Consider the following 22174-nt stretch of genomic DNA (forward strand, 5'->3'; position numbering starts at 1 on the left):
TCGGACCAGGAGTGGACCCCGCGGTGGGGTGGGGGCGGGGGGAGACCACCCACCTCCCGAAGCGGCTCCTCACCGGACACTTGCCCGAGGACAGGCTCCACGTGTGCCTGCAGGTGGCGAGGGAGGGGCTGAGGGCGCTGTTGGGTTTGGCTTAAAAAAAGCTTCTGGGGGGGCTTCCCTGGTGGCGCAGTAGTTAGGAGCCCGCCTGCCAGTGCGGGGACACGGGTTCCAGCCCTGCTCCGGGAAGATCCCACATGCCGAGGAGCAGCTGAGCCTGTGCGCCACAAGTACTGAGCCTGCGCTCTAGAACACACGAGCCACAACTACTGAGCTCACGTGCCACAACTACTGAGCCCACGTGCCACAACTACTGAGCCCACATGCCTAGAGCCCATGCTCTGCAACAAGAGAAGCCACCACAATGAGAAGCCCGCGCACAGCAACGAAGACCCAACACAGCCAAAAATAAAATAAATAATATAAATTTATTAAAAAGAAAAAGAAAAAGCTTCTGATTTACACCTCAAAACCTCTAAGCTGCTGCAGTGTGAGAAGAGGTTACGTAAGAGGACCGCTCAGGGCGGAGGCCGCGGAGAGCGGTTGAAGGGGGCCCGGGGTGGGAGGAAAGCCCCAGGCAGGGGTGCAAGCAGGCTGTCGGGGAGCCAGGGGGAGCAAGGAGGCCGCCCACCCCTCAGCCCCAGGGATGGGTTGTGGCTAGGGGGTGGGCAGCCCTGCCAGGCCTGCAGGGGAGCAGAGTCTCCGCCCTGCCAGCTCAGGACTTGTGGTCCAGGACCCAGGGGGCTCAGAGGAAGACTGGGGACCTCGTGGCCCTGCAGGGAGGGCCCCCTGCGGGTGTCCACCAGGATGCTGACCCCACGGAGAGGTGGAGGTGACTGGCCGCGGAGTAGTGTGCCTGACCCCTGACCTCGCTCACATGGGGTGCCGGCTCAGGCCCACTCCTCCACCTCCTCCCTGACCTCCACCAGGACGGGGGGTGCACTCGGCTGCCCCACCAGCCCCGCTTCTGCCTGGCACACCACCCGCCGTCCTAGGCTTGAGGCACCTTGGACCTCAGGGGCCCGTGGAGGACAGGCTGGGTTGTCCTGCTCAGGCCCCGAAGGCCACATGGGCAGTGGGGACATGGCCCCTTCCTGGGACGGGCGCGCTGCTGGATGCACTCACGACGGCCCTTGGGTGACCCCCCCCACCCCAGGGAACATCAGCCCTGCCCTCCCCCAGCCCTGTGGGACAACCGAGTCCTGGGAACTTTCTAGAGCATCTCCTGGTGCAGGGGTGTGTGAGGAGGAGCTTCCGGGGTGGCCCTGGCGGGCCTGTCTCCCCTGGGGCCTCTCTTCCGCTCCCCTCCCCCTGAGATGGTGCAGAGGTGTCCCGTGGGACGGTGGCCGTGAAATCAGCTGATGTCCCTTTGCTTTTGGGCAGTGCCCAGAGCCATCTTCCCATTCCATGGCCGTGGGCCCTCGGGACAGCGAGGGAGGTGGGTGCTGGGTGGAACCCGCTCGACCTGGCTGCTGGGATTCTTGGCTGGCCCCTGGACCCAGAAGCAGAGAGCTGGGGGCAGCGGTGCTTAGGCTGCAGCGCCCCTGCCCCGGGTCCGAGCCGGCTCCTGAGGTTCACGGGTACCGGCCGGAGCTCGGAGGGGCTGCCGGCGGTCAGCGGGCAGGGGTCCTGGCGCTGGCTTCCCCGAGCCCTGGGCTCGTGACGGAGGCGCGTTTCCCGGGCTCTGGACTGGAGGGAGCCCTTCCCTGCTGGCTCTGCCAGCCCCTGGCTCACAGCCACCCCTGCCTTACTGTTCATGCAGAGCCAAGGGAATAGGAGACAAATACTTGTGGGCCTCCCGTCCCGCCGTGGGTCCGGCCCGGCGCCGCCCACCCCGCAGGACCCAGGCCACACGCCCAGCACAGAGCATGGGTGGGAGCAGGGCTGGGCTAGAGGAGACAGAGCCCTGCACCCATTAAACTGTCCCTCACGCGGGAAGGAGGGGCTGGCAGGGCGGGCTGGGCATGGGCTCTCCAGCCGGGCAGGCACGGAGGTGACCTTCAGCCCTCAGGGTGCGGCTCTGCCGGCAAGGGCACCGCACCTGCTCCCAGACTTTGCTGGAGTCTTCTTGGTGTTCCGTCTACCCCTGGAGTCCCCAGACCCTGGGCTCGTGGGGGCTCCATCCGGGACCATGAGTCACAGCTGCCCCCTCCCTCTGTCCCTGGGCCCACCTATGCTCCATGTCACGTTGCTTTGTCCTGTTCTGCACCCCCAGCCCAGACCTGAGCCGGGGATGCCGTGAATGACCCCTGGGCCTCCCCCACATGGTCCACTCTCCCTGCCCGGGATCCTTCGGCCCCGCCCGGCGTCCGGCCCCCATCACCCCAGGACCCCGGCTGCGCCTTCAGGGCTGAGGCTCTGTGGTCTCCCCTGTCCCCTCAGGTGGGGCCCTGGGCGCCTCTGGGGGTCTCAGCTCAACGGCCCTTCCTCCCAGCTCCATCACCAAGTGTCGGAGGCCTGAGGTACATTTGGAGGAAGGGAAACATTTGAAACAACCATGAAATCTGAGTCCCCCAGTGGGTGGGGGGGTGGGGTCTCTGCCCCGAGCGTCCCCACGTGTGGCCCTTAGCATCCCCACCCCCGGCCAGAGGGTCCCGGTTTTGCGCCCAGGCTGGGGCTCCTTTCCCCGGGTAAGTGGTCAGGCAGGAGGCCCCTTTCCCTGGGAGAGCCGGGGCCACGTGTGGCCTTGTTGACTGCGGGAGGAATGGCCCTTCGAAGCCGTAGCGATGGCTGTTTACCGCGGCTCCCTGAGGAGCCAGGCGGACACCTGCCTCTTGGCCAGGGAGGGGGACCCCGAGAAAGCCGAGGAAACCCTCCGCCCTGCACGACGGGGAGGACCAGCCACCCCTGCACAGGGCTTGGTGACCAGAGCAAAGCGGGGGCTCCCTGTGCCGGGAGGGGACTGGACCAGGGGACCCCGGGGACAGAGGGTGGCTTCTAGTGGCCGATGCCCTGCCCCTTGTCCCGGGGCTCGGCCGTGTGGCTTTGGTGGCCTGTGAGGTGTGAGGGGTGGCGATGCAGCAGGTGGGACGTGCCCTTGTTCCCCCCGCACGTCCTAGCGGCCGCCGCGCGCTGGAGCCTTCGGTGGTCTGTCTCGGCGCCAGTGCGTCGTAGGTGGGGACTCCCCGGTGAGGTCGGGTGCCGTGCGTGTAGCGCTTCCGTCTTTTTCTCTCTTCACCCCCCACGCCCTTATAGAAGTGAAATACATGGTGCTGGGCTGCAGCTCCCCCGAAGGAAGACCCTCCCGGAACCGCCACCGAGGACGGCGGGGAGCCTCAGCCTTCTCCCCAACCCTTTCAGTCGAGCGTTTTGGGGTGCGGGCTCCCTGCACTCTGAGCTGCACCCTTGCCCCCCAGCTCCTGCTGGGCCAGAGGTGCACTCGGAGGGGACATGAGTGCCAGCACCAGAGGCCGCTCCGCCAGGCTCGCCAGAGGCGTGGGAAGGTCCCGAGCCTATTCCTACCCACCCATCGCGATGGGTGCCGACCGAACTGGGAGCCCTGCCTCGCTGGCACAGAGGGGGCCTGTGGACAGGTGGCCCCAGAGGTGCCCGGCCGCGGCGAGGCGGGGAGGTGACCCCCAAAGCCCATGCTGCCAAAGCCCACAGGGCTGGTCGGGGTGGGGCGGACACTCCACGGTGGCCGCCCACAGTGCTGTGGGGATTTTGTCTTTTCCTTCTGGACTTAACGTTTGGTAAAAATGCTGCAGACGTTTCCCCGAGTCTGTTGTTTGTCTTTGAATTCTATTTATTTATTTCCCAAGGAGAGAAATGTATTTCCATGGAGTAAAATCTACTAAATTTTTTGTTTATTTTCTACTGGGGTGTCCTCTTCCCAAAGTTCTTTTCCAGCCCAGGATGTAAATAATAGTTAACTTTCTCCTGGTATAGATCAAACTTTTGAGAAGAAGAAGGAAGGGAGGAGAGCGCTTGACTTGGCCTGTTCCCCCCTCGTCCTCAGAGCTGTTGGCTGACTCATGAACCTTCGCATCTTGTGCTGCCTTCTGGTCCCAGAGGCCTTGACGATGCCCACGGCTGCCCCCAGCCCACCTGGGCCGACTGACCTGCACTGGGGCGGGGTGAGCGGGTAGCAGCCCCACGGCGGCGAGCCGGGATGGGAGGCCCGTGCAAGGAGCCAGACTCCGCACGCGGCACCAGCCGGGCCCCAGGGAAGGTCCGGTTCCTCCTGAGAACGCTATGTTAAGCCCTGGGCTTGGGGTGAGGGTGGAAGGCGTGGCCTCCCACCGGGGCTGGGCTGGCGGGTGAGCTTCTCTGGGAGTCGAGTTCCAAGCGTCACACCCAGACTGGTACCTGTGCCCTGCGGCTCCCAGCCAGAGTGTGGCAGCGGGGCCAGGCCGGACCGCCACCTGCCAGCACGCTGTCTGCTCCGGGGGGCTTGCAGAGGTAAGGCAGGGGCTCTGGGTCAGCGCGGCAGACAAAGCACTTCTTCAGTCCTGGGAGCCTGAGAGCCTGGCAGAAACAGGCCCTTCTGGGAAGTTGATGTGGACTGAGGGATACTTCCCTGAATTCACCCTCCTTGGGCTTCATTTCAGACAGCGCGGAACCCCTCCCCTTCTTCCTTCCAGGCCTGGGCCTTGTCCTGTGCCTGGGGGGGTGGGTGATGGGTGTGGGCCCTGGGCCGAGGAGACGGCGATTTGGTGCTTGGGCTTAAGGCCTGGGTGGTCGGCTGCTGGGGTCAGGGCCTGCTGGCCTCGGTCCTGCGGTCGCCTTCCTGCGGCACTGGCCGTGTCCCTGGCCACCTCCCGGCACTTTAGGGCCAGTTATCCACGTGTGCATTTTAGGATGTTGGCTGGGGGCCCTGAGCCACTTAGAGGGTGTCCCCTGACGGGTGCGGGCGCCCGTGCCTGCCACCTGTGGGTAGTAAATGGCACTGCTTCCCCGTGTGTAACGGAGGGAATTAGACTTTTCAGCACCGTTTGGAGGGGAGGTGGGTGTGGTCTGGACGTGCCTTCTTTTTCTTTCCTGGCTCACCCCACCTGCTTCTGGGAGATTCCAGTGCCTCTGGGTGCCCTCCCCTTGCCCCGCTGCCGCCCCTCTGAGGGCCTGGGGGGTGGGCATGATCAACCTCTTTGTAGAGGTGACTCCCCTTTCTTGGGTGAGGATGGGCTCCCCTGGAGGGCCAGCCGAGAGGGGTGGCATGACGGCTGAGGGGTGTCGCCCCACTGTTCGGGGTCAAGCCTGGGCCCCGCGGGCTGTCCCGGCCCCGTGCACTGGGCAGGCATGGGAGGCCCTGCAGAAGGGGTCAGGCGCCATCGCTGGCTGCTGGGGCACAAGGCCGGGTGGCGGCGCTCTGAGCGTCCCAGGCTCACGGGTGCGGCTCAAAGCCCTGAAGGAAGGGGCTGCACGGAGCCGCTGTCCCCACAGCGCTCGACGGCACTGGCCGTCCGGAGCCTCTTGTTGATTTTCCTCGAATTGTGGAAACATCTGGAGGCTCCTCTTGCTTGGCCAGCGCCCTGGGCTTGGCAGGCAGACCGGCCCGCGGCCCTGCGGACAGGGCACAGGCAGGCTCGGCCGTGCGGGCAGATCTGGGCGCCACGGGGACAGAGAGGGGACAACCATGGGCCGGTGGGTGAGCCCAGTGGCCCTGGAAGGCCAGAGGAGCGGCCTGGAACAGGGACTAGACTTCTTCTGCCGGGTGAGGCGAAGGGTCTCAGTGAGTCTCCTGGCCTGTGGTGTTTAGGAAACGAACCCTCCTCAGCTGCCTCAAGGCTTGGGGTGACCCTGACTTGGGGGGATCGCCGCCAGGCTCCTCTCTGCCGGGGACCCCAGACCAAGGTTTCGGAGTCGCTGACTGTATGGCAGCCATTGGGATGGGTCCCCAAATGTCCCCAAGTCCTGGCCTTGGCCATTTCCTTCGGGCCTCTGGAAAACCTGTGTTTCTGGTTGTTCAAGGTCAGCTGTTTCTGGGAACTAACATCTCCTGGGGTACTGAGCCCCAGGGAGTGCCCGTGGGGGTCTGTGCAACCCCGTGGAAGGCTGTGCGTCCCCGTGGGGGTCTGTGTGACCCCGTGGAAGGCTGTGCGTCCCCGTGGGGGTCTGTGTGACCCCGTGGAAGGCTGTGTGACCCCGTGGGGGGCTGTGTGACCCCGTGGAAGGCTGTGTGACCCCCTGGGGGCTGTGTGACCCCGTGGGAAGCTGTGTGACCCCGTGGGAAGCTGTGTGACTCCGTGGGGGGCTGTGTGATCCCATGGGGGCTGTGACCCCGTGGAAGGCTGTGTGACCCCATGGAAGGCTGTGTGACCCCGTGGAAGGCTGTGTGACTCCGTGGAAGGCTGTGTAACCCTGTGGGGGGCTGTGTGACCCTGTGGAAGGCTGTGTGACCCCGTGGGAAGCTGTGTGACCCCGTGGAAGGCTGTGTGACCCCGTGGAAGGCTGTGTGACCCCGTGGGAAGCTGTGTGACTCCGTGGAAGGCTGTGTAACCCTGTGGGGGGCTGTGTGACCCCGTGGAAGGCTGTGTGACCCCGTGGAAGGCTGTGTGACCCCGTGGGAAGCTGTGTGACTCCGTGGAAGGCTGTGTAACCCTGTGGGGGGCTGTGTGACCCCGTGGAAGGCTGTGTGACCCCATGGAAGGCTGTGTGACCCCGTGGGAAGCTGTGTGACCCCGTGGAAGGCTGTGTGACCCCGTGGAAGGCTGTGTGACCCCCTGGGGGCTGTGTGACCCCGTGGGAAGCTGTGTGACCCCGTGGAAGGCTGTGTGACCCCGCGGAAGGCTGTGTGACCCCGTGGAAGGCTGTGTGACCCCGTGGGGGGCTGTGACCCCGTGGAAGGCTGTGTGACCCCGTGGAAGGCTGTGTGACCCCGTGGGGGGCTGTGTGACCCTGTGGAAGGCTGTGTGACCCCGCAGAAGGCTGTGTGACCCCGTGGAAGGCTGTGTGACCCCCTGGGGGCTGTGTGGACCTATGTGGGGCTGTGTCTCTGACTCCAGGCCCTTGGGCCAGCTCTGAGGGTGGGGAAACTGTGTATGTGGGTGCAGGGGTGCAGGGAACAGGGCAGCGGGCTTGGCAACAGTCTGCTGCTGTACAGCTGTGGTGGCCACGTGTGGGCTGGATGGGGGGCCAGAAACAGCCCGGGGCGGGCGGTGTGGACCAGCCAGGATGCTTGCAGTCGATGGGTTGACTCTGCATGGAGTCTCCAGCGCCCTCAGGAAGGGTCTGGCTTGTGCCTGAAACGTGTCCTGGCACCAGAGGGTCAGTGCGCTGGCTGGTCCGTGACCGGTGGACGGGTGTCTGCAGAGGCGGTTGGCCAAGGTGAGGCGTCCCCTGGGGGCTCCGGGGAACGTGCTGGAGGAGGGGGTGCTGGGGGCCGGTGGGACCTGTGGGTGGACCGAGGAATCCACTGGCTGAAAGACACGCCCCCAGATGCCTGTAGCGGTTCCCGTCTCCATGGACCGGCCCAGTCCCGGGCCTCCTGGAAGGTGCTGTCTGGCGTGAGGGCGGCTCTGAGGCCTGGCCATCTTGACCCGGAGGCTGACCACCCCAGTCGAGGGCCTGTCCGGAGCAGGGGTGGGGCGGGAGGAGGACGTGCCCAGACTGAGGAAGGCAGAGGCCCAAAGGCTGCGAGGTCGCACTCTCCCCCCGCTGGCCTCCTGGCCCGGCACCTCTCGAGGGCCAAGCCGGATCTGCCCCAGGGCTGCTCTCCGAGCCAGAGAAGCTTCCCTAGAGCCACACGGCAAGAACTTTGACCGTTGTCTTGTCTTTTCCCAGCTAATGGGCCCCTGGCACTTGCTGGGAGCAGCTCCCTGGAGAGAGGGGCCCAGGACACCGGCCTCGCATTCACCTCTGTGGCAAAGGCAGTGATCACCAGCCCGGCCCGGGTTGCCCCTGGTGGCACAACCTGCAGGGGTCCAGAGGGCAGGGCTGTGGCCCCGCCAGCTTCATGTCGCCCCAGAAAGGCCGGGAGGGGTGGTGGGCACGGGAGGCGCCTCTGCGTCTGGGGGGCTCACCTGGGCTCCAAGGCAGCCCGAGCCCGGGGGCCACACTGGGAGCTCGGGGGAGACCAGGATGACAGTGCCTGCCGGTCCCCTCCTCCTCCTGCGCCCCCAGACGCTGAGAGGACGTGTCAGCAGACTGTTCACGCCTCTGCTGCCGGATAGGCGGCTCCTTCCCTGGGCAGCTCCAGGCGCTTCGAGTCCTGAGTCTGGACGCTGGCACCTGCGGGGCCGGAGGAGGGGCCGGCTGTGTGGCCCCTGCACCCCACAGCCCACCGAAGCCCAGGAAGCACCGGCATCTGGAGGACTTTGTGGTCCCCCAAGGTCAGTGGCCATGCGATGCTGTCCCCAGGGAGGGGTGGTGACTGCAGAAGGGGCTGAACCTGCTCCCCCAAGAAGAGGGCGTGTCCAGGCATGTGGGGTGGGGGGCAGGGAAGGAAGGCGCTGCACCAGGGCGAGTGTGGGGCAGGCAGGGGCTGGGGGTCCCAAGGAAACTGGTCAGAGAGGTTGTGAGACAGAATCTCGGCTGCCGTGTGTCAGAACTGCCGACGGCCTGCACGTTTCCTGCCCTGGACTTGGACGCCTGGGCCTGGGGCAGCCACTTCTCAGTGGACAAGGGGACTCCTTGGCCTAAGCATGAGGCGCAGAGGCAGGATGGCACCCGACTGATGTGGCAGAGTGGACGTGTTTCCATGATGACCTGGGTGGAAGAAACATGGCGCATCGCTGTCGGGGACACACATGAATCTCTGTGAGTGTGTCGATCTAGACAAGTCTCCCCACAGCCTTACTGCACCCCACGCTCTCAGATACTCTCTCGTCTGTTCTGTTCTACTCCATATTTAATCTAGTCTATGTTTATTCTTTTCTATTCTGTATCTGTCTCACCCCATCCCGTTCTACTCTATATCTATTCTATTCTATATCCATCCTATGCTATTCTTTCCGTTCTATTTTGCTCTAGTCTATTCTATTCTTTAAGAGTGTTGGCTACAACCTCCAGTGCTGGTGGTGTGACCCACTGAATTGCCTTCAAGGCAAATGTGGTGCAGCCCGGAGTTGAGAAAACACCACCCAGGCTGTACAGCATGAAGCAGTGGTGTTTGGGGAAGGATTTGGAGGTCCCCGTGGGGTGGCGGGGACACGGGCCACCCTGGGTTTTCCTTGTATCAGCAATCTTGTAACGAACCACCAGAGACCCGGCCGTGCAAGGTGATGCTGAGCTGTTTCTCAGGGTCAGTGTCTCGGCTGGTGCGCCCCCCGGCGGCGGCGTTCAGCTGGACGGCGGTGGGGCCGCAAGGCCCTGGCCAGCCCCTTGCTCACTGGCTCTCAACTGGGGCGCCTCGGTTTCCTCCCACGGAAAGTGGCACAACAGCTTCCTTGGGGGGCCGTCTCAGGACGGTGTTTTGGGGGAGCAGAAGCGGAAGCTGCCGGCCTCAGCACCCCACAACATCACTTCCTGTCAAGACACGGCCCAGTCATTCCCGATTCAAAGGGAGGGTGGCAGGTGGGGAGTGGGTGTGGGTCCAGGCGTCTGTGGCCACGTTTCTCCTCTGTCACACCCTGCAGGCGTGACAAAGTGACTTTCTTTTCTTTTTTTTGGAAGGAGCCCCTGGGCGGAGGGTGGCCCACACTCCCTCTCTCTATTATTTGGGGGATGTTGAGTTTGGACATCCGGGCCCCTGTCCCTGATTCTTTTTGGTTTGGCCTTTATATGGTTGGCTGTGTGCTCCGGACTCATCGGCCCATGGCCTCCACTCTCCCTGATCACACCGTCCCCAGCCCCAAGGAGACCTTAGGCCGCCCTGCGCCAGGCCTCGTGCTGATGCGTCTGTGGGGGGACAGGGGGCCGGCATCTCCCTGCTCTTCTCCAATGGCAGAGCCAGGGAGGGGCCTGGTTTCCCGAGGATACGTCCTTTCTGGCCAAGTGCTCTTCTGTGAGGGGGGAGCCCTGAGTAACTGTTGTGTCTTATCCTCGCCCTGTGCTAATTAAATGCTCCTGCTGTACCTACCCCCTCAGCTTGTCCACATGCCTTATGCACTGGGGCTCAACAAGGACCAGCTGAAGGGACGATGGATGGACGAACCAGCAGTGACCACTTTCGGGGGGGCGGTTTTATCTGACCACTTTGGATCCTACACAAGAGCCCTGGGTTGGGGCCCTAGATCAGCCAGAGGAGAAAAAGCCAGGACAGATGGAAGGCTTTGTAAGTTTGACCTCGTATGTGTGTGAGAGGGAAGGCTAGCTCTTTTCAGCCCATACCTGCTTCCTTCAGGCTGTGGGACCACCGGGAGAGAGAGAGAGAGAAAGAGAGAGAGGGAGAGAGAGAGAGAGAGAGAGAGAGGGAGAGAGAGAGAGAGAGAGAGGCAGGTGACCACGTGTAGCCCGGGCCTCCAGGTCCTCTGCCTGTGCTGCTGGAGTTTGTCGGGTACTGTGTTTCTGGGTTCTGGCTACAATTGGCTGACCACAGAATGGCAGTCAGACCTTCAGTTCTATGTCGTTCTGGAGAACTTCCCTGAGTTGGAGATGGGATGTCCTTGTCCTAAGGCTCTTTATTACCCATAATTTTAGATCTTTTATTGGTTCTTACTCAGATGCCCAGGACAGCCTGGGAACGGCCCCACCTGGGGGCGCTCAGCGGTCAGCCAGCTGCTTACCTGGGCCTGGGGGGCTGGGGGCCTTGAGCTCCTCCTGCCGGCCCCCACTGGAATGGGAGCAGCGCCCCGTCCCGCAGATCCCATCGGCTCCTGGTCCCTCTGCTGCAGGGTTGGCTGCTGCCACTTCTGGGGCCCGCACTCTGTGACCCTAATAGCAAAGCCTGACCGAGGGGTGTCGGCCAGCTGGCAACCCCTGGAAACCAACCCTGTCCCTGAGGAGGGCAGCCAGAGCCCCCATGCTTGGGTTCCAGATGCAGGAAGTTTGAGGCTCTTTGGAGTTTATCCACTGAGTGATGCAGGCCAACCCTGAAGAAAAGGGAGCTTCACCGAGAACCCTTTGTTTGAGCGGCCAGGTCCTTGGGGATGGTAGGAAGGCTTTTTAGCCAACAGTCCTCAAAGCAATGTTACATGGTTTATAATTTTCAGCTATATTTAATTATTTTTTCACAATTATTGGCTTTCCAAAGTTTTTTAGCAGCTGAACTCTTTAAAAATATTTCTAATTATTTTTAAATTTTTACAAACAGCTTTATCGACATGTAATTCCCATACCAATTTCCCCAAAGCTGTGCAGCCGCTGGGCTGGCCCTAAGGAACGGACGCCTGTGAGTAGCCCCTGGGGGTGAGGCAGACGCGGGACTCCATCCCTCGGCTGGGAAGGACACCCCACCCCTTTGCAGCCCTGGATAAGTGGCTCCCGGTGCGTCAGCCCTGCTGGGCTGACCACGCGGCCCATCCAACACCCAAGACCCTGCTGACCCCGCAGGCGATGGGACCAGAGGGACTTTTGCAAAGGAAGAGCCTCTCTTTAGAAACGAGGGATTTCTCTGAAGACGTCCTTGCTCTTGGGCAGCTGTGGAGAACTTGTTGCCTTAAGGTCAAAGGGCTTATTGTAAATGTTAAAGCAGAACTTTCGAACAGATGGTGTGTGCCGGAATTCCGCCAGCTCCTCTGAAGGGGCCAGCAAATGTGCAGTGTTTGCGGAAGGGAGTTTTATGTGTCAGAGCAAAGTCAGGAATGGGTGAGACTGAAGGGAAAAGCCAGGCCGGTTAACGTCCCATCCAGCAGGGGTTAAACTCTAACTCTACTGGGCTGTGAAACCACGGTGGTGGTCGGCACTCGGGCTCCAGGGCTGACAAGCCGTCTTCCCTGGGAGGGTCTCAGGAGCTCAGCAGAAGTGGCTCAACTGTAGGGCGGGAACCTGTGAGCCCGTGACCAGGGTGTGGCCTTCTAGGAGTTGTACCCCTTTGGGGTTTGGGAAAGCCTGTCCCTTCTACCTCGGTGCAGACGACCGGCCCCGGAACCGCGCCTGCAGCCGGGACCCAGCGCCTGTGCTGGCTGCAGGGTCTCGCTGTGCCTCGCCGCTGCACTCGGGGCCAACGCAGGGGCCCTGGCCCATCCGGCCCCATCCGGCCCCACCCCGGTGTAAGCCTATCGGTGACCCTCCATCCACTGTAGTCCTACGCTTGTTAAGGCTCCGCCTTTGCCTCCTGGGAGCCTCTCTGAGGCGGGCCCCAAGCTCTCGGTTATGAGGGCTCAAGGGAGCATCGGGAGAGAATGATCCGAAGGTGGGGGTGGGAGAAGCTCGTATCACGTCTGTGTGACCTGGAGACGCAGGTGTAGTAGGAGCTGAAAGTGGTGGAGAGAGGGGACGGCATGTGCCCAAAACGGCTCGACCTTGAGGCCGTGTGTATGACGTGAGGAAGCGATGGCGGGGGCTCGAAGTCCCCCAGCCTGTGTCTGGGACCACGCTTCCCTGGGAGAGAGGGTCCCCGAAGAGCTGCCGTGTGGTGTCGGAGCGACGTGTGGGTGTGGACTCCCGGGGAGTTCCCCGCTCCGTCCGCTGAGGGGCCCAGAAACTGCGAGCTTCCCAGAGCAGCCAGCACCGCCGGCCCAGACTGTGGTCCCCAAAGCCCATTTCCTACCAGTGAGACCAGGCCCTCTTGGCGATGGGGCCGGTCCCAGGCTGGGCCGGCAGGTGTACAGGACGGGCCCGGAGCGCCCTGTCACAGCAGGCACGGGAACGCTAGGATTCGGCCACAAGAGGCGTGTAAAGGGGCTGGAAGTGACTGGATACAACGCACCTTTAAACAAAGTTTCTTCTGCTCTAGTGATAAGCACCAAGAAAAGGAATGTGAATTAACATTCGTTTACAATGGCAACAAAACCCAGCAGATTGCAGTAAACACGCGAGGCTCTGGACCTAGGTAACGAAAATGACAAAATCCTGTTGAGAGCTCCGAAGACAGACCCTGGACACACGGACCTGGCACTTCCTGCGGGAGGGGAACGTCGCGACCGAGTCCGGTCTCTGCAGATCCGCACCAGCACCCCCTCTGTTCGCTTCCCAGGGCCAGCACCCAGGAGACGGTGGTGCCGCTCGGTCCTGCCGGGCTGTCCTGCTGGACGTGTCTCAGATCTCGACCGCTGCCGGACCTTCTGCCTGGAGTCCTGGCCCCGAGGTGATTTCCCTGCCCTGCCCCGTATGGAAGGCCGCCAGCGCATTGCTCCGTCTGTTTATTCCCCGGATGGGCCGGCAGCGGGGACCACTGCGAGCGGGGACAGTGTGGCCGCTGGTTAACTCGGCCTGGGCCACAGGCCTCTTCACCGTGTCCTAGTGTGTGGGGACTCCATGGGGCAGAGCATGTTGGTGTCAAGATCAGGGAACGTGGGGTGACTATGGAATAAGTCCCTGGATACATCTTTGCTGGGCAAAGGCTCTGAGGTCCCGAAAGGCAGCGCCAATCAGAGCAGCAGCCCCAGGAGGGACAGCCTGGCCACACCATGACCGTGTGTTGACATCTTTGACCAATTTATTCTGATCGATGGGGTGAGGTGGGGATCCGGCACAGGGGCCCGCTTGTGGTGACCCGCTGCTCCCCTCCCTGGAAAGCCCCACTTTATCATCACGTGCCCTCTGCGCACTCTGGGTCTCCTCTGGGACTTTCTACACTTCCTAGAACCTGTGTTCCCTGACATTGTTTAGAATTTTCCTGCTATTACTGTATGATTTGCTTCCATCTGAACTTTAAATTTTTTTTTTTTTTGGCTGCGTTGGGTCTGTTGCTGCACGCGGGCTTTCTCTAGTTGTGGCGAGCAGGGGCTACTCTTCGTTGCGGCGTGCAGGCTTCTCATTGTGGTGGCTTCTCTTGTTGCGAAGCACGGGCTCTAGGTGCGCGGGCTTCAGTAGTTGTGGCTCGCGGGCTCTAGAGTGCAGGCTCAGTAGTTGTGGTGCACGGGCTTTGTTGCTCCGCGGCATGTGGGATCTTCCTGGACCAGGGATCCAACCCATGTCCCCTACATTGGCAGGCGGATTCTTAACCACTACGCCACCAGGGAAGCCCCCCTTCTGAACTTTAGAATTGACTTCTTAGTTAAAATTTCCCTTTGGGGGATTATGTTAAACTTCGAGACTGTTTTGTGCAGAGGTCTGGCCATCTCCTTCCTCCAGAGCAGAGGAGTGGCGGCCGCAGCTGTGGGCGGTGGGACCTACGCCTCGCTTGGGGCCCGGGGGCCAGGGGGGTCCCACAGGGCAGCACATGAACAGCCATTTCTGGCCTAGCAGTGCGGGCCAGTGTGAATCCACTTCTGAGTTTCAGTTTCGGGAGGGTTAAGAGAGGTTCACATGGACTTCCCTGGTGGCGCAGTGGTTGAGAGTCTGCCTGCCAATGCAGGGGACATGGGTTCGAGCCCTGGTCTGGGAAGATCCCACATGCCGTGAAGCAACTAAGCCCGTGCGCCACAACTACTGAGCCTGAGCTCTGGATCCTGCGAGTCACAACTACTGAGCCTGTGTGCTGCAACTACTGAAGCCCACGCGCCTAGAGCCCGTGCTTCTCAACAAGAGAAGCCACCACAATGAGAGGCCCGCGCACCATGGTGAAGAGTAGCCCCGCTTGTCACAACTAGAGAAAGCCCGCGTGCAGCAACAAAGACCCAACGCAGTCAAAAATAAAATAAATAAATTACGTAATTAAATAAAATGAAAAGAGATAATTCTATTAAAAAAAAAAAGAGTGGTTCATCTAAGGCCTGGGTCGGGTCTCCCTGCTGTCCTAGTGTCACCCCCACCCTGAGTGGAGCTGCCATGCTTTGCCCTTTCCTTCCAGGCTTCTTCTCCCTCGTGTTTCCCCCTGGTTAGAATTCCTCTTCCTCTATTTGCCTGTAACACTCTTATGTACCCCGTAAAGCCCTATGTAGAAGCCCCAGTCCAATCAGGAAGCTCATCCCTGGGTCCACTCCAGGTGCCAAGCTCTTTGAGTGCAGGTATGTCATCTGGTCCCCTCACACCTGTGACTTGCCCCCTCCTGCACTGAGAGGCCATGGCCTGTGTGGCACGACCCCCCTCGTCCCCTCCAGCCCCCGCCACCCCCCACCAGAGGCCTTCCTGGTACCAGCTGCCCCTCCACGGTGCTGGAGCCCGAGGGACAGCCTGCCCTGCCGGGCACAGGCTGCGTGGAGACTCAGGTCCCAGAGTTAGGTCCCAGGAGGACTCTGCTCTTGTCCTTCTTTTCCTTCTCCTTCTTCAGACTGGGGAAGTCTAAAGCTCACCCTCTGACCTCAGATCAGCCTGAGGAGAGGCCCAGGGACTTGGCTCTGACTCATAAGCAGGAAGCAGGTGGATGAGGAAGGTGTTGGAAAGGCTATGAAAGGAAAGGCTGTGAAACTTGGGACCGACCTGCGAAAGGCAGTTGTGAAATCTTCCCAGGTGTCTGGGAACAGGTGATAGGCACCCGCCCACCTGGTGACGGGTGCCTGGGCTGGGCGGCTCCTCCCAGGGTCACTCCCCTCAGGAGCTCAGAAGCCAAGGTTCACGCGGCTATTGGCAAAGTCAAGGCAAGCACACGCAGGTCTGCATAGGCACCTCCCGTCTGCAGGAGGTCAGGATGCTGAGCCATCCGCGTCACCTGGTTGGTGGGATGGTCGGGCCGTGCGCCAGGCGTGACGGGGGCCAGAAGCTCAGAAGAGGCTGCAGCCCCTAGGCTGTCTCAGGCGGAGGGACAGGCCCTGTCTCCCCGGCTTGCTCCCGTCTGCAGGAGGGAAAGGAGCGGTGAGAAGTGACGGGGGAGGTGCTGTCCCGGCCAAGTGAGGGGTCCCGGTGGCCCTCTACCCAGTAACCACCCGGCGTCCCGCTCGCTGGAAAATCAGGGCCAAAACACCTCGATGCAAACGGGGGCCGCAGCCGCTGAGGAGGCCCCGAAGACGGTGGCTTTGCCAACACTCCACTGAGGCCGTGCTAGGGTGGGGCAGTGCCATGCGGTGGCTCTGTGTCCAGGACCGCCTGTCGTGAACTCTGTATGCAGACATCCGGAACGTGTCTGCAGCCTGAACATCTGGGCTAAGCAGGCCTGACTTGCGGGTTGTTCTTGCTGCTGGCTGGGACACCGGGGTCCTGGGCCGCAAGCCAGGCCATGTGCGAGAAGGCCACTTGTATTTCCTTCAGAGATGTGTCTGCCTCCAGGGCAAGCCCAGCTAGGCCCAGGCTGCAGCCCACCGTTCCTGTAGAGCTACACAAATGTAACTGAGGCTGACACCCATCACCTTCTCCCTTCCCCCCCGCCCCACCCCCAACCACCACAGAGGCTGTAAACACTAAATAATGCTTTCCCAGCGCCCCCTTGCAGTTGGGGGTGACCATGTGACCGAATTTTGGCCAAAAAGATGGAAGTGGAGGTTTGCTAGAGGCTTCTAAAAGGCCTTTGGTTCCTTATCATGGCTGGTCCTGTCCCTTCTCCCTTCTTGCTGATCCAAATGTTGATATGATGGCTGGAGCTTGGCAGCCATCTTGTGACTATGAGGCCACATGCGTGGAGAGAGAGAGAGATGTCAATATCCTCAGCGTGGTGGGGCTGAGTCTGCCAGAACCAGCGGCTTCCCTCCCAAGCTTCTAGATTGGTGAGGAAAGTCCACCGTTGTTTTCTGATTCTTGCGGCCAAGGCTCCAACTGACATGGGTTTTTATGCTGATGTGCAAATGTGTGTCCTGGCCCCAGCAACTCCTTGAGCTCCAGACTCCCTTTCTAGTCACTGCCTGGCATCTGCACTGGGTGTCTCAGGACATTTCACACTCAACAGATTTGCTCCCCCACATCAAAACCTGTCCCCGCCCCATGGTTTCCCCTCCCCCTGCATCCCACGCCAGCTCAAACCAGGAGGTCCGCGGTGGGGGGAGGGGACGTGTGCTTGGTTTCACTCACTTACTCAGCAATTACGAGCTGAGCACCTTGCACATACCAGCTGCCCTTCCAGGAACCGAGGAGCTTACACGCTAGTGGGCAGCACAGACCACAAACAGACAGACGCATATGCAACCCCCTCAGGTGGCAGTGAGGCTGAAGGGAGAGACAACGAGGGGTGGGGTGAGCAGTGCTGCAGGGAGGTTGGGGAGACCCCCTGCCCCGAGCCCGAGCCCGAGCCCAGAGGAGCTGGGGGTGGGTCGTGCAGTAACTGGGAGGAGTGTCCCCTGCTGAAGCCTCGTGAGTACAGAGGCCCTGGGGCTGGATTTTTGAGGAGCAGGAGGAGGGCAGTGGCTGCAGAGTCGGGGGGGCAGGGGCAGAGGGCCTGGGGAGCTGCTGGGAAGACATGCATTTTCCTGGAGGGTTTTAGCAGAAGAGCCTTTTCAATTAAGGGGTTTAATCAAGGGTTTGAGCACCTTGGGCTTTTTAATAAAAGGGTCCTTTGGGCTGCTGAGGGAGAGTAGACCGTGGGGGGCAGGGACGCAGGTGGGAGTAACCAGGCCCCCAGGGTCTGGGAGCGGCATGGGTCGAGACAGAAGATGGGGGGCCATGTGGCCAGAGCAGGTGGAAGGAGCCGCTGTCCCCTGTGGGTGGGCTGGGTTTGGAGGGCAGGGCAGGAGCAGTGGTGTGGACCTTGGCGGCTGCGATGCCTTTGGACACCCCAGTGGAGATTTGGGGCAAGCCAAGGCTGGGGATGTAAATTTGGGGCGGCCTGCAGGTGGCTGACACAGCCGAGACTGGCTGGGGCTTCCTCTCCCTTTCTCAGTCCGAAGTGGCCCTTGGGGTGGTGAGGGCCAGGGAGGCCCCTCATGGCTGACCCACTGCAGCTTCTTTGTCCACGGGATGGCAGGACATAGGAGGCGGTCACTGCCCAGCTCCGAGGGGCGCCCCTTGTCCCAGCTCTGTCTCTTCCCTGACATGGTCACAGCATTTCCCTTGGGTGTTCTGGCCCAGGGACCACGGCCTGCACCCCACGTGCCGAGCTCCTGGCACCCAGGCAGGTCCCCCAAGGCTCCCCTCTGGTGGGCCCCTCCCTCCCTTGATGTGCCACAGTCTCTCAGGGGGCCCTGCTTAGGGTTGGGGGTCCCTGGACCTGCTTTCACTTCTGCCCACCAGATCACCCTTCTCTGCCCCCCACCCCAGGGAGTGGGTTCCCCTCTTGGCTTCTTCTGGCTTCTGAGCAGTGGATGGTGTGGTAGGGGGACCCGGTGGGGGTAGAGTCTGATGATTCATGCCCATCCCGGGTTTCACCCCCTCACCCCAGGGCCCCTATGGGCCAGCGCACAGTAGCAGGTGTTGGATACAAGCTGTTACATGGACAATGGGGAGGTGGACGGGGTAGGAATGGGGGTGGCAGCGCTGCCCCCTCCCAGAGCAGTAGCGGGGGACCCCAGTCTGCCCACCTCTGGGAGGCACCCAGCACTGGCCGTGATGGTGGTGGGCCACGCCTCCCTCAGGGCCTCAGTCTCTCCTCTGTAATGGAGGAGTGGGCCCTTCCTTACGGTCACCCTGTCTCCCGGGGGCCTCCCAGTGTCTCCCATGGGCAGTAAGCTGCCCAGGCCTCCGGGTAGGGCTACGGGAGGGTTGACTCTGGGCCCGGGCTGGGGGTGTCTTGGGCAGAGGGTGACGGCGAGGCAGGGCTGGGGAGGTCAGGACCGCTGTTCCCCTGCTTGTTGGTGGTATGACCTCTGTGAAGCCCAGGGCCCACACCGATGGCCACCCAGGCCCAGTGCTTTCGCCTGGCTGCTGGAAGGGCCCTCCAGCCCCAGGCCAGCCCCCACCCCTCTGGTTGATGTCCACAGGAGAGGGGGGAGTGTCAAAGCCCCCGGGTGTCTTTGCCTCAACTGTCCCCGGGGCTGGCACAAGCCTCTGCATCCTGTCCCCCACCCTCCTGGGTCACTCTTACCGGCCCTGTTTTGGGGCCCTGCGTTGGGGCAGGGAGGGCACCTGTTGCTCCAGGCTGGCTTCCACAGCTGGGTGGGTGCCACTGTGGGATCACGGGAGTGGGCACCGGCGTCCACTCCCGCCCTGCAGTGAGGTCAGCTGGCCTCGGCATGAAGGGTCAGCCAAGAAACGCCAGCCACGGGGCCTGGGTGGCAGGGCCAGAGCCATGCCGGTGGCCTCGGAGCGAGACAGGAGGCTGGGGGGGCGGGGAGCCAGGGCCTGGGAGCCCAGCCCGCAGTGTGCAGGGCCAGATGGTGCGGCCACTCACGAAGCAATGGTGTCTGTGCCGGTGGTCGTGCAGGGCTGCAGGGCTGGGGTCTCCAGGGTAAGGGGAGCTCAGTGATGGGGCTGGGTTGGGGTGTCGCCAGTGCAAGGAGTGTGGGTTGCGGGAGCACGGTGCCGGGAGAAGGTCTGAGGGCCTCCAGCTTCCGGGGTTGCTGGGTTGGGGTCTCCGGGTGGGGAAGCGCGGGGGCTCCCTGGCCGATGGCGGCTGTGCTCTCCCCCCAGCCCCCTCGGGGGCCAGGATGAGGGGACCCCCGTGACCAACGTCATGTTCCTCAAGACGCACAAGACGGCCAGCAGCACCGTGCTCAACACCCTCTTCCGCTTCGCCGAGACACACAACCTGGCGGTGGCGCTGCCGGCCGGCGGCCGCTTCTACCTGGGCTACCCCTGGCTCTTCCTGGCGCGCTACGTGGAGGCAGTTGAGCAGGGCAGCCCCGAGCGGCGCTTCAACATCATGTGCGACCACCTGAGGCTCAACCGGCGGGAGGTGCGGCGGGGGGCGGGGCGGGGCCCCTGGGGGCGGGACTCCCGGGGGGCGGGGCTCGGTTCCAGGCCCGCGCAGCTCCCTGGCTTTGCGGTATGACCAGCCGGGACCGGAGAGGCTGACGCCGTGGGGGTGTGCGCGTCAGGGACCAGGCCGGAACCTTGCATGGGGGCTGGTGAGGCCCCCCGCAGCCCCCGCGGCCCCCTCCCCGGCTGCCAGTCGCCTGCGGCGGGCACCCCAGGGTCTGCCGCCCTCTCCCTCTTCCTCTCCCGCCTCCTCCTGCTTCCCAAACCCGCCAGCTCTTCCCACCCCAGGCCCTTTGCACGAGCTGTCCCCTTTGGTGGGGAGGCTCTTCACAGCTCCTTCTCTGGGTCATTCGGGTCTCAGCTTAGAGGTCACCTCCTCCCGGGGTCTTCTCTGACCTCCTTCTGAAAGGCTTAGCGGGGGTGAGGGGGAAGGGTGGGGGTGAGGGGCCTGGCCCGGTTTTAGGTGTTTTAGGGTCACTCCCGGTGCTGGTGGAGAGTCGCGGCCAGGGGAGCCAGGAGGCCTGGACTGGATGCAGGGAGGCCGGGTCGGGGAGGCGATGGGGCGGAGCGCAGGGGGCAGGTTCAGGTGTGCTGCGGGGTGGGGAGCGGGGGAGGCGACACCACCTGCCTCTGGGGGGGCCGCTGCGAAGGAGTCCGGAGCGTCACCAGCCCTTCCTGTTCTGTCACCGAACAGGTGCAGAAAGTCATGCCCAGCGACACCTACTTTTCCATCCTCAGAAACCCCGTCTTCCAGCTGGAGTCCTCCTTCATCTACTACAAGGGCTACGTCCCCGCCTTCAGGGGCGTCGCCAGCCTGGAAGACTTCCTGGCGTCGTTGCGGACCTACTACAACCCGAGCCTGGGCTTGCGCCGCGCCTACGCCCGGAACAGCATGTGGTTCGACGTTGGCTTCGACCACGACGTGCCGCCCAAGGAGGGCTACGTGCGCGCGCGCCTGGCCGACGTGGAGCCGCGCTTCCGGCTGGGGCTCATCGCGGAGCACTTCGACGAGTCCACGGTGCTGCGCTGGCGGCTGGACGACGTGGTCGCCTGCAGGCTCAATTTGCGCAGCCCGCGCAGCGTCGCCAGCCTGACGACCGCGGGCCAGGAGCGCGCTAAGCGCTGGCGCGTCCTGGACTGGCGCCTCTAACAGCACTTGGACCGCACCTTCTGGGCCCGGCTGCGCGCAGAGCCGGGCCCGCGGCGGCTGAGCTCCGAGGAGCGGCGGCGGGAGCGGCTGCGCGGGCTGGCGTCCCTGTGCTTGCAGGATGGCGCGCCCAAGGGCAAGTCGCAGGTCACCGGCCGCCGGCGGCGCGCCTACCAATCCGGCAGGGCCGACATCCTGGGCTACAACCTCAGGCCGGGCCTGGACAACCAAACGCTGCACATGTGTCAGAGGATGGTCATGCCCGAGCTCCAGTACGTGGCCCGCCTGTACACCCTGCAGTTCCCCGACCAGCCCCCCAAGAACGTCCACGTCCTGGAGGCCTGGAGGGATGGCGCCGGGGACTCTGTCTAGCCTCTCTCCTGTCATCCCTGGGAGGCCCTGGGCACCGCCTCAGGCTCGGGGGGTGTCCTGGGGCATGGGGGGGACCCAGGCCCTGCCAGACCACCAGTCCTCAGGGTGAAGACGCCTGTGAAGAGACCACCCTTGATCCACCCTCTTGGAGGCGACCTCTTTGGTGAGGATCCCAAATATAGGGCACTGGGCACACCTGGACTGATGACGTGAGCCTATCCATCAAATAGAAAAGTCCTACCAGGTAGGAAAGTGAGGGATATTTAATTACGTGTCAGCACACTGTCCATCAGGAGAACAGGAGTCCAGGGAATCTGGAGGGCTTGGGTCCCTGAGGAGCTCAGAGGCGCTTCCCTCAGTTTGCCGGCCATGGGGACACGGCTCTGGTCACTGAGACACTGGTTCAACACCCACAGGCAGTGCTTTGAAGATGGGCCTGGGGAGCTGGGTCTGGAAGGGTCTGGAATGCCCAGCTTCCCATCTTTGGCTGTAGGAGGCTTATTTCCAACCGAAGAACGGTTTTTGATTGAGAAATGTTAGAAATGCTTATGAGACAAATGGTTTAGCCCAAACACAGGTCAATGCTGCAGCTCTGTGTTGGGATAGCCCCCCTCCATGAATGTCCAGCGAGGGAGAAAACCTGCTGGAGAGCTTGGATGGGCCAGTGCACCCTTGGTTGCTGTGGAGACCACGCAGGATGCAATCCCAGAGGAGGGCGCTTCCAGGCACCCCTGTTTGTGGCTGTGGGGAGACAGTGAGGATGCCCTGCCTGGCAGAACGTGATCCCTGGCTGCTTGGGGGTCCAGTGGTTAGAGTGGGGTGCACACACCCAGCACCATGGGCCCTATGCCCTGAGAAAAGTGGGGCACCTGGAGCACCCAAGCGACAAGGCCACTGTCTCACACTCAGCTGAGAGGCTTAGCCTGGCCTGTCCACCTGGTGCTGGGGTCCCCTTCCTTCCACGTGGGGCCCTCAGCCCTGAAGACCCTGGCAGCTGCTCAGGTGCTCCTGTGTCCGGCC

General features: G+C 62.6%; 1 protein-coding gene across 1 annotated transcript; it reads left to right on the forward strand.

Annotated features, from left to right (window-relative positions):
- The first annotated feature begins 1464 nt into the window (after window positions 1-1464).
- GAL3ST2 (galactose-3-O-sulfotransferase 2) lies at window positions 1465-21154 on the forward strand. Its single transcript, XM_036857692.1, is given in 11 exon segments — window positions 1465-1495; window positions 2440-2519; window positions 3117-3185; window positions 4386-4458; window positions 7309-7578; window positions 7780-7899; window positions 8169-8327; window positions 11949-12086; window positions 12979-13123; window positions 19348-19612; window positions 20330-21154. Coding segments are annotated over 11 exon segments (2175 nt in total).
- Window positions 21155-22174: the final 1020 nt, after the last annotated feature.

Source organism: Balaenoptera musculus, chromosome 7, assembly GCF_009873245.2.
Source record: "Balaenoptera musculus isolate JJ_BM4_2016_0621 chromosome 7, mBalMus1.pri.v3, whole genome shotgun sequence".
NCBI lineage: Eukaryota > Metazoa > Chordata > Mammalia > Artiodactyla > Balaenopteridae > Balaenoptera > Balaenoptera musculus.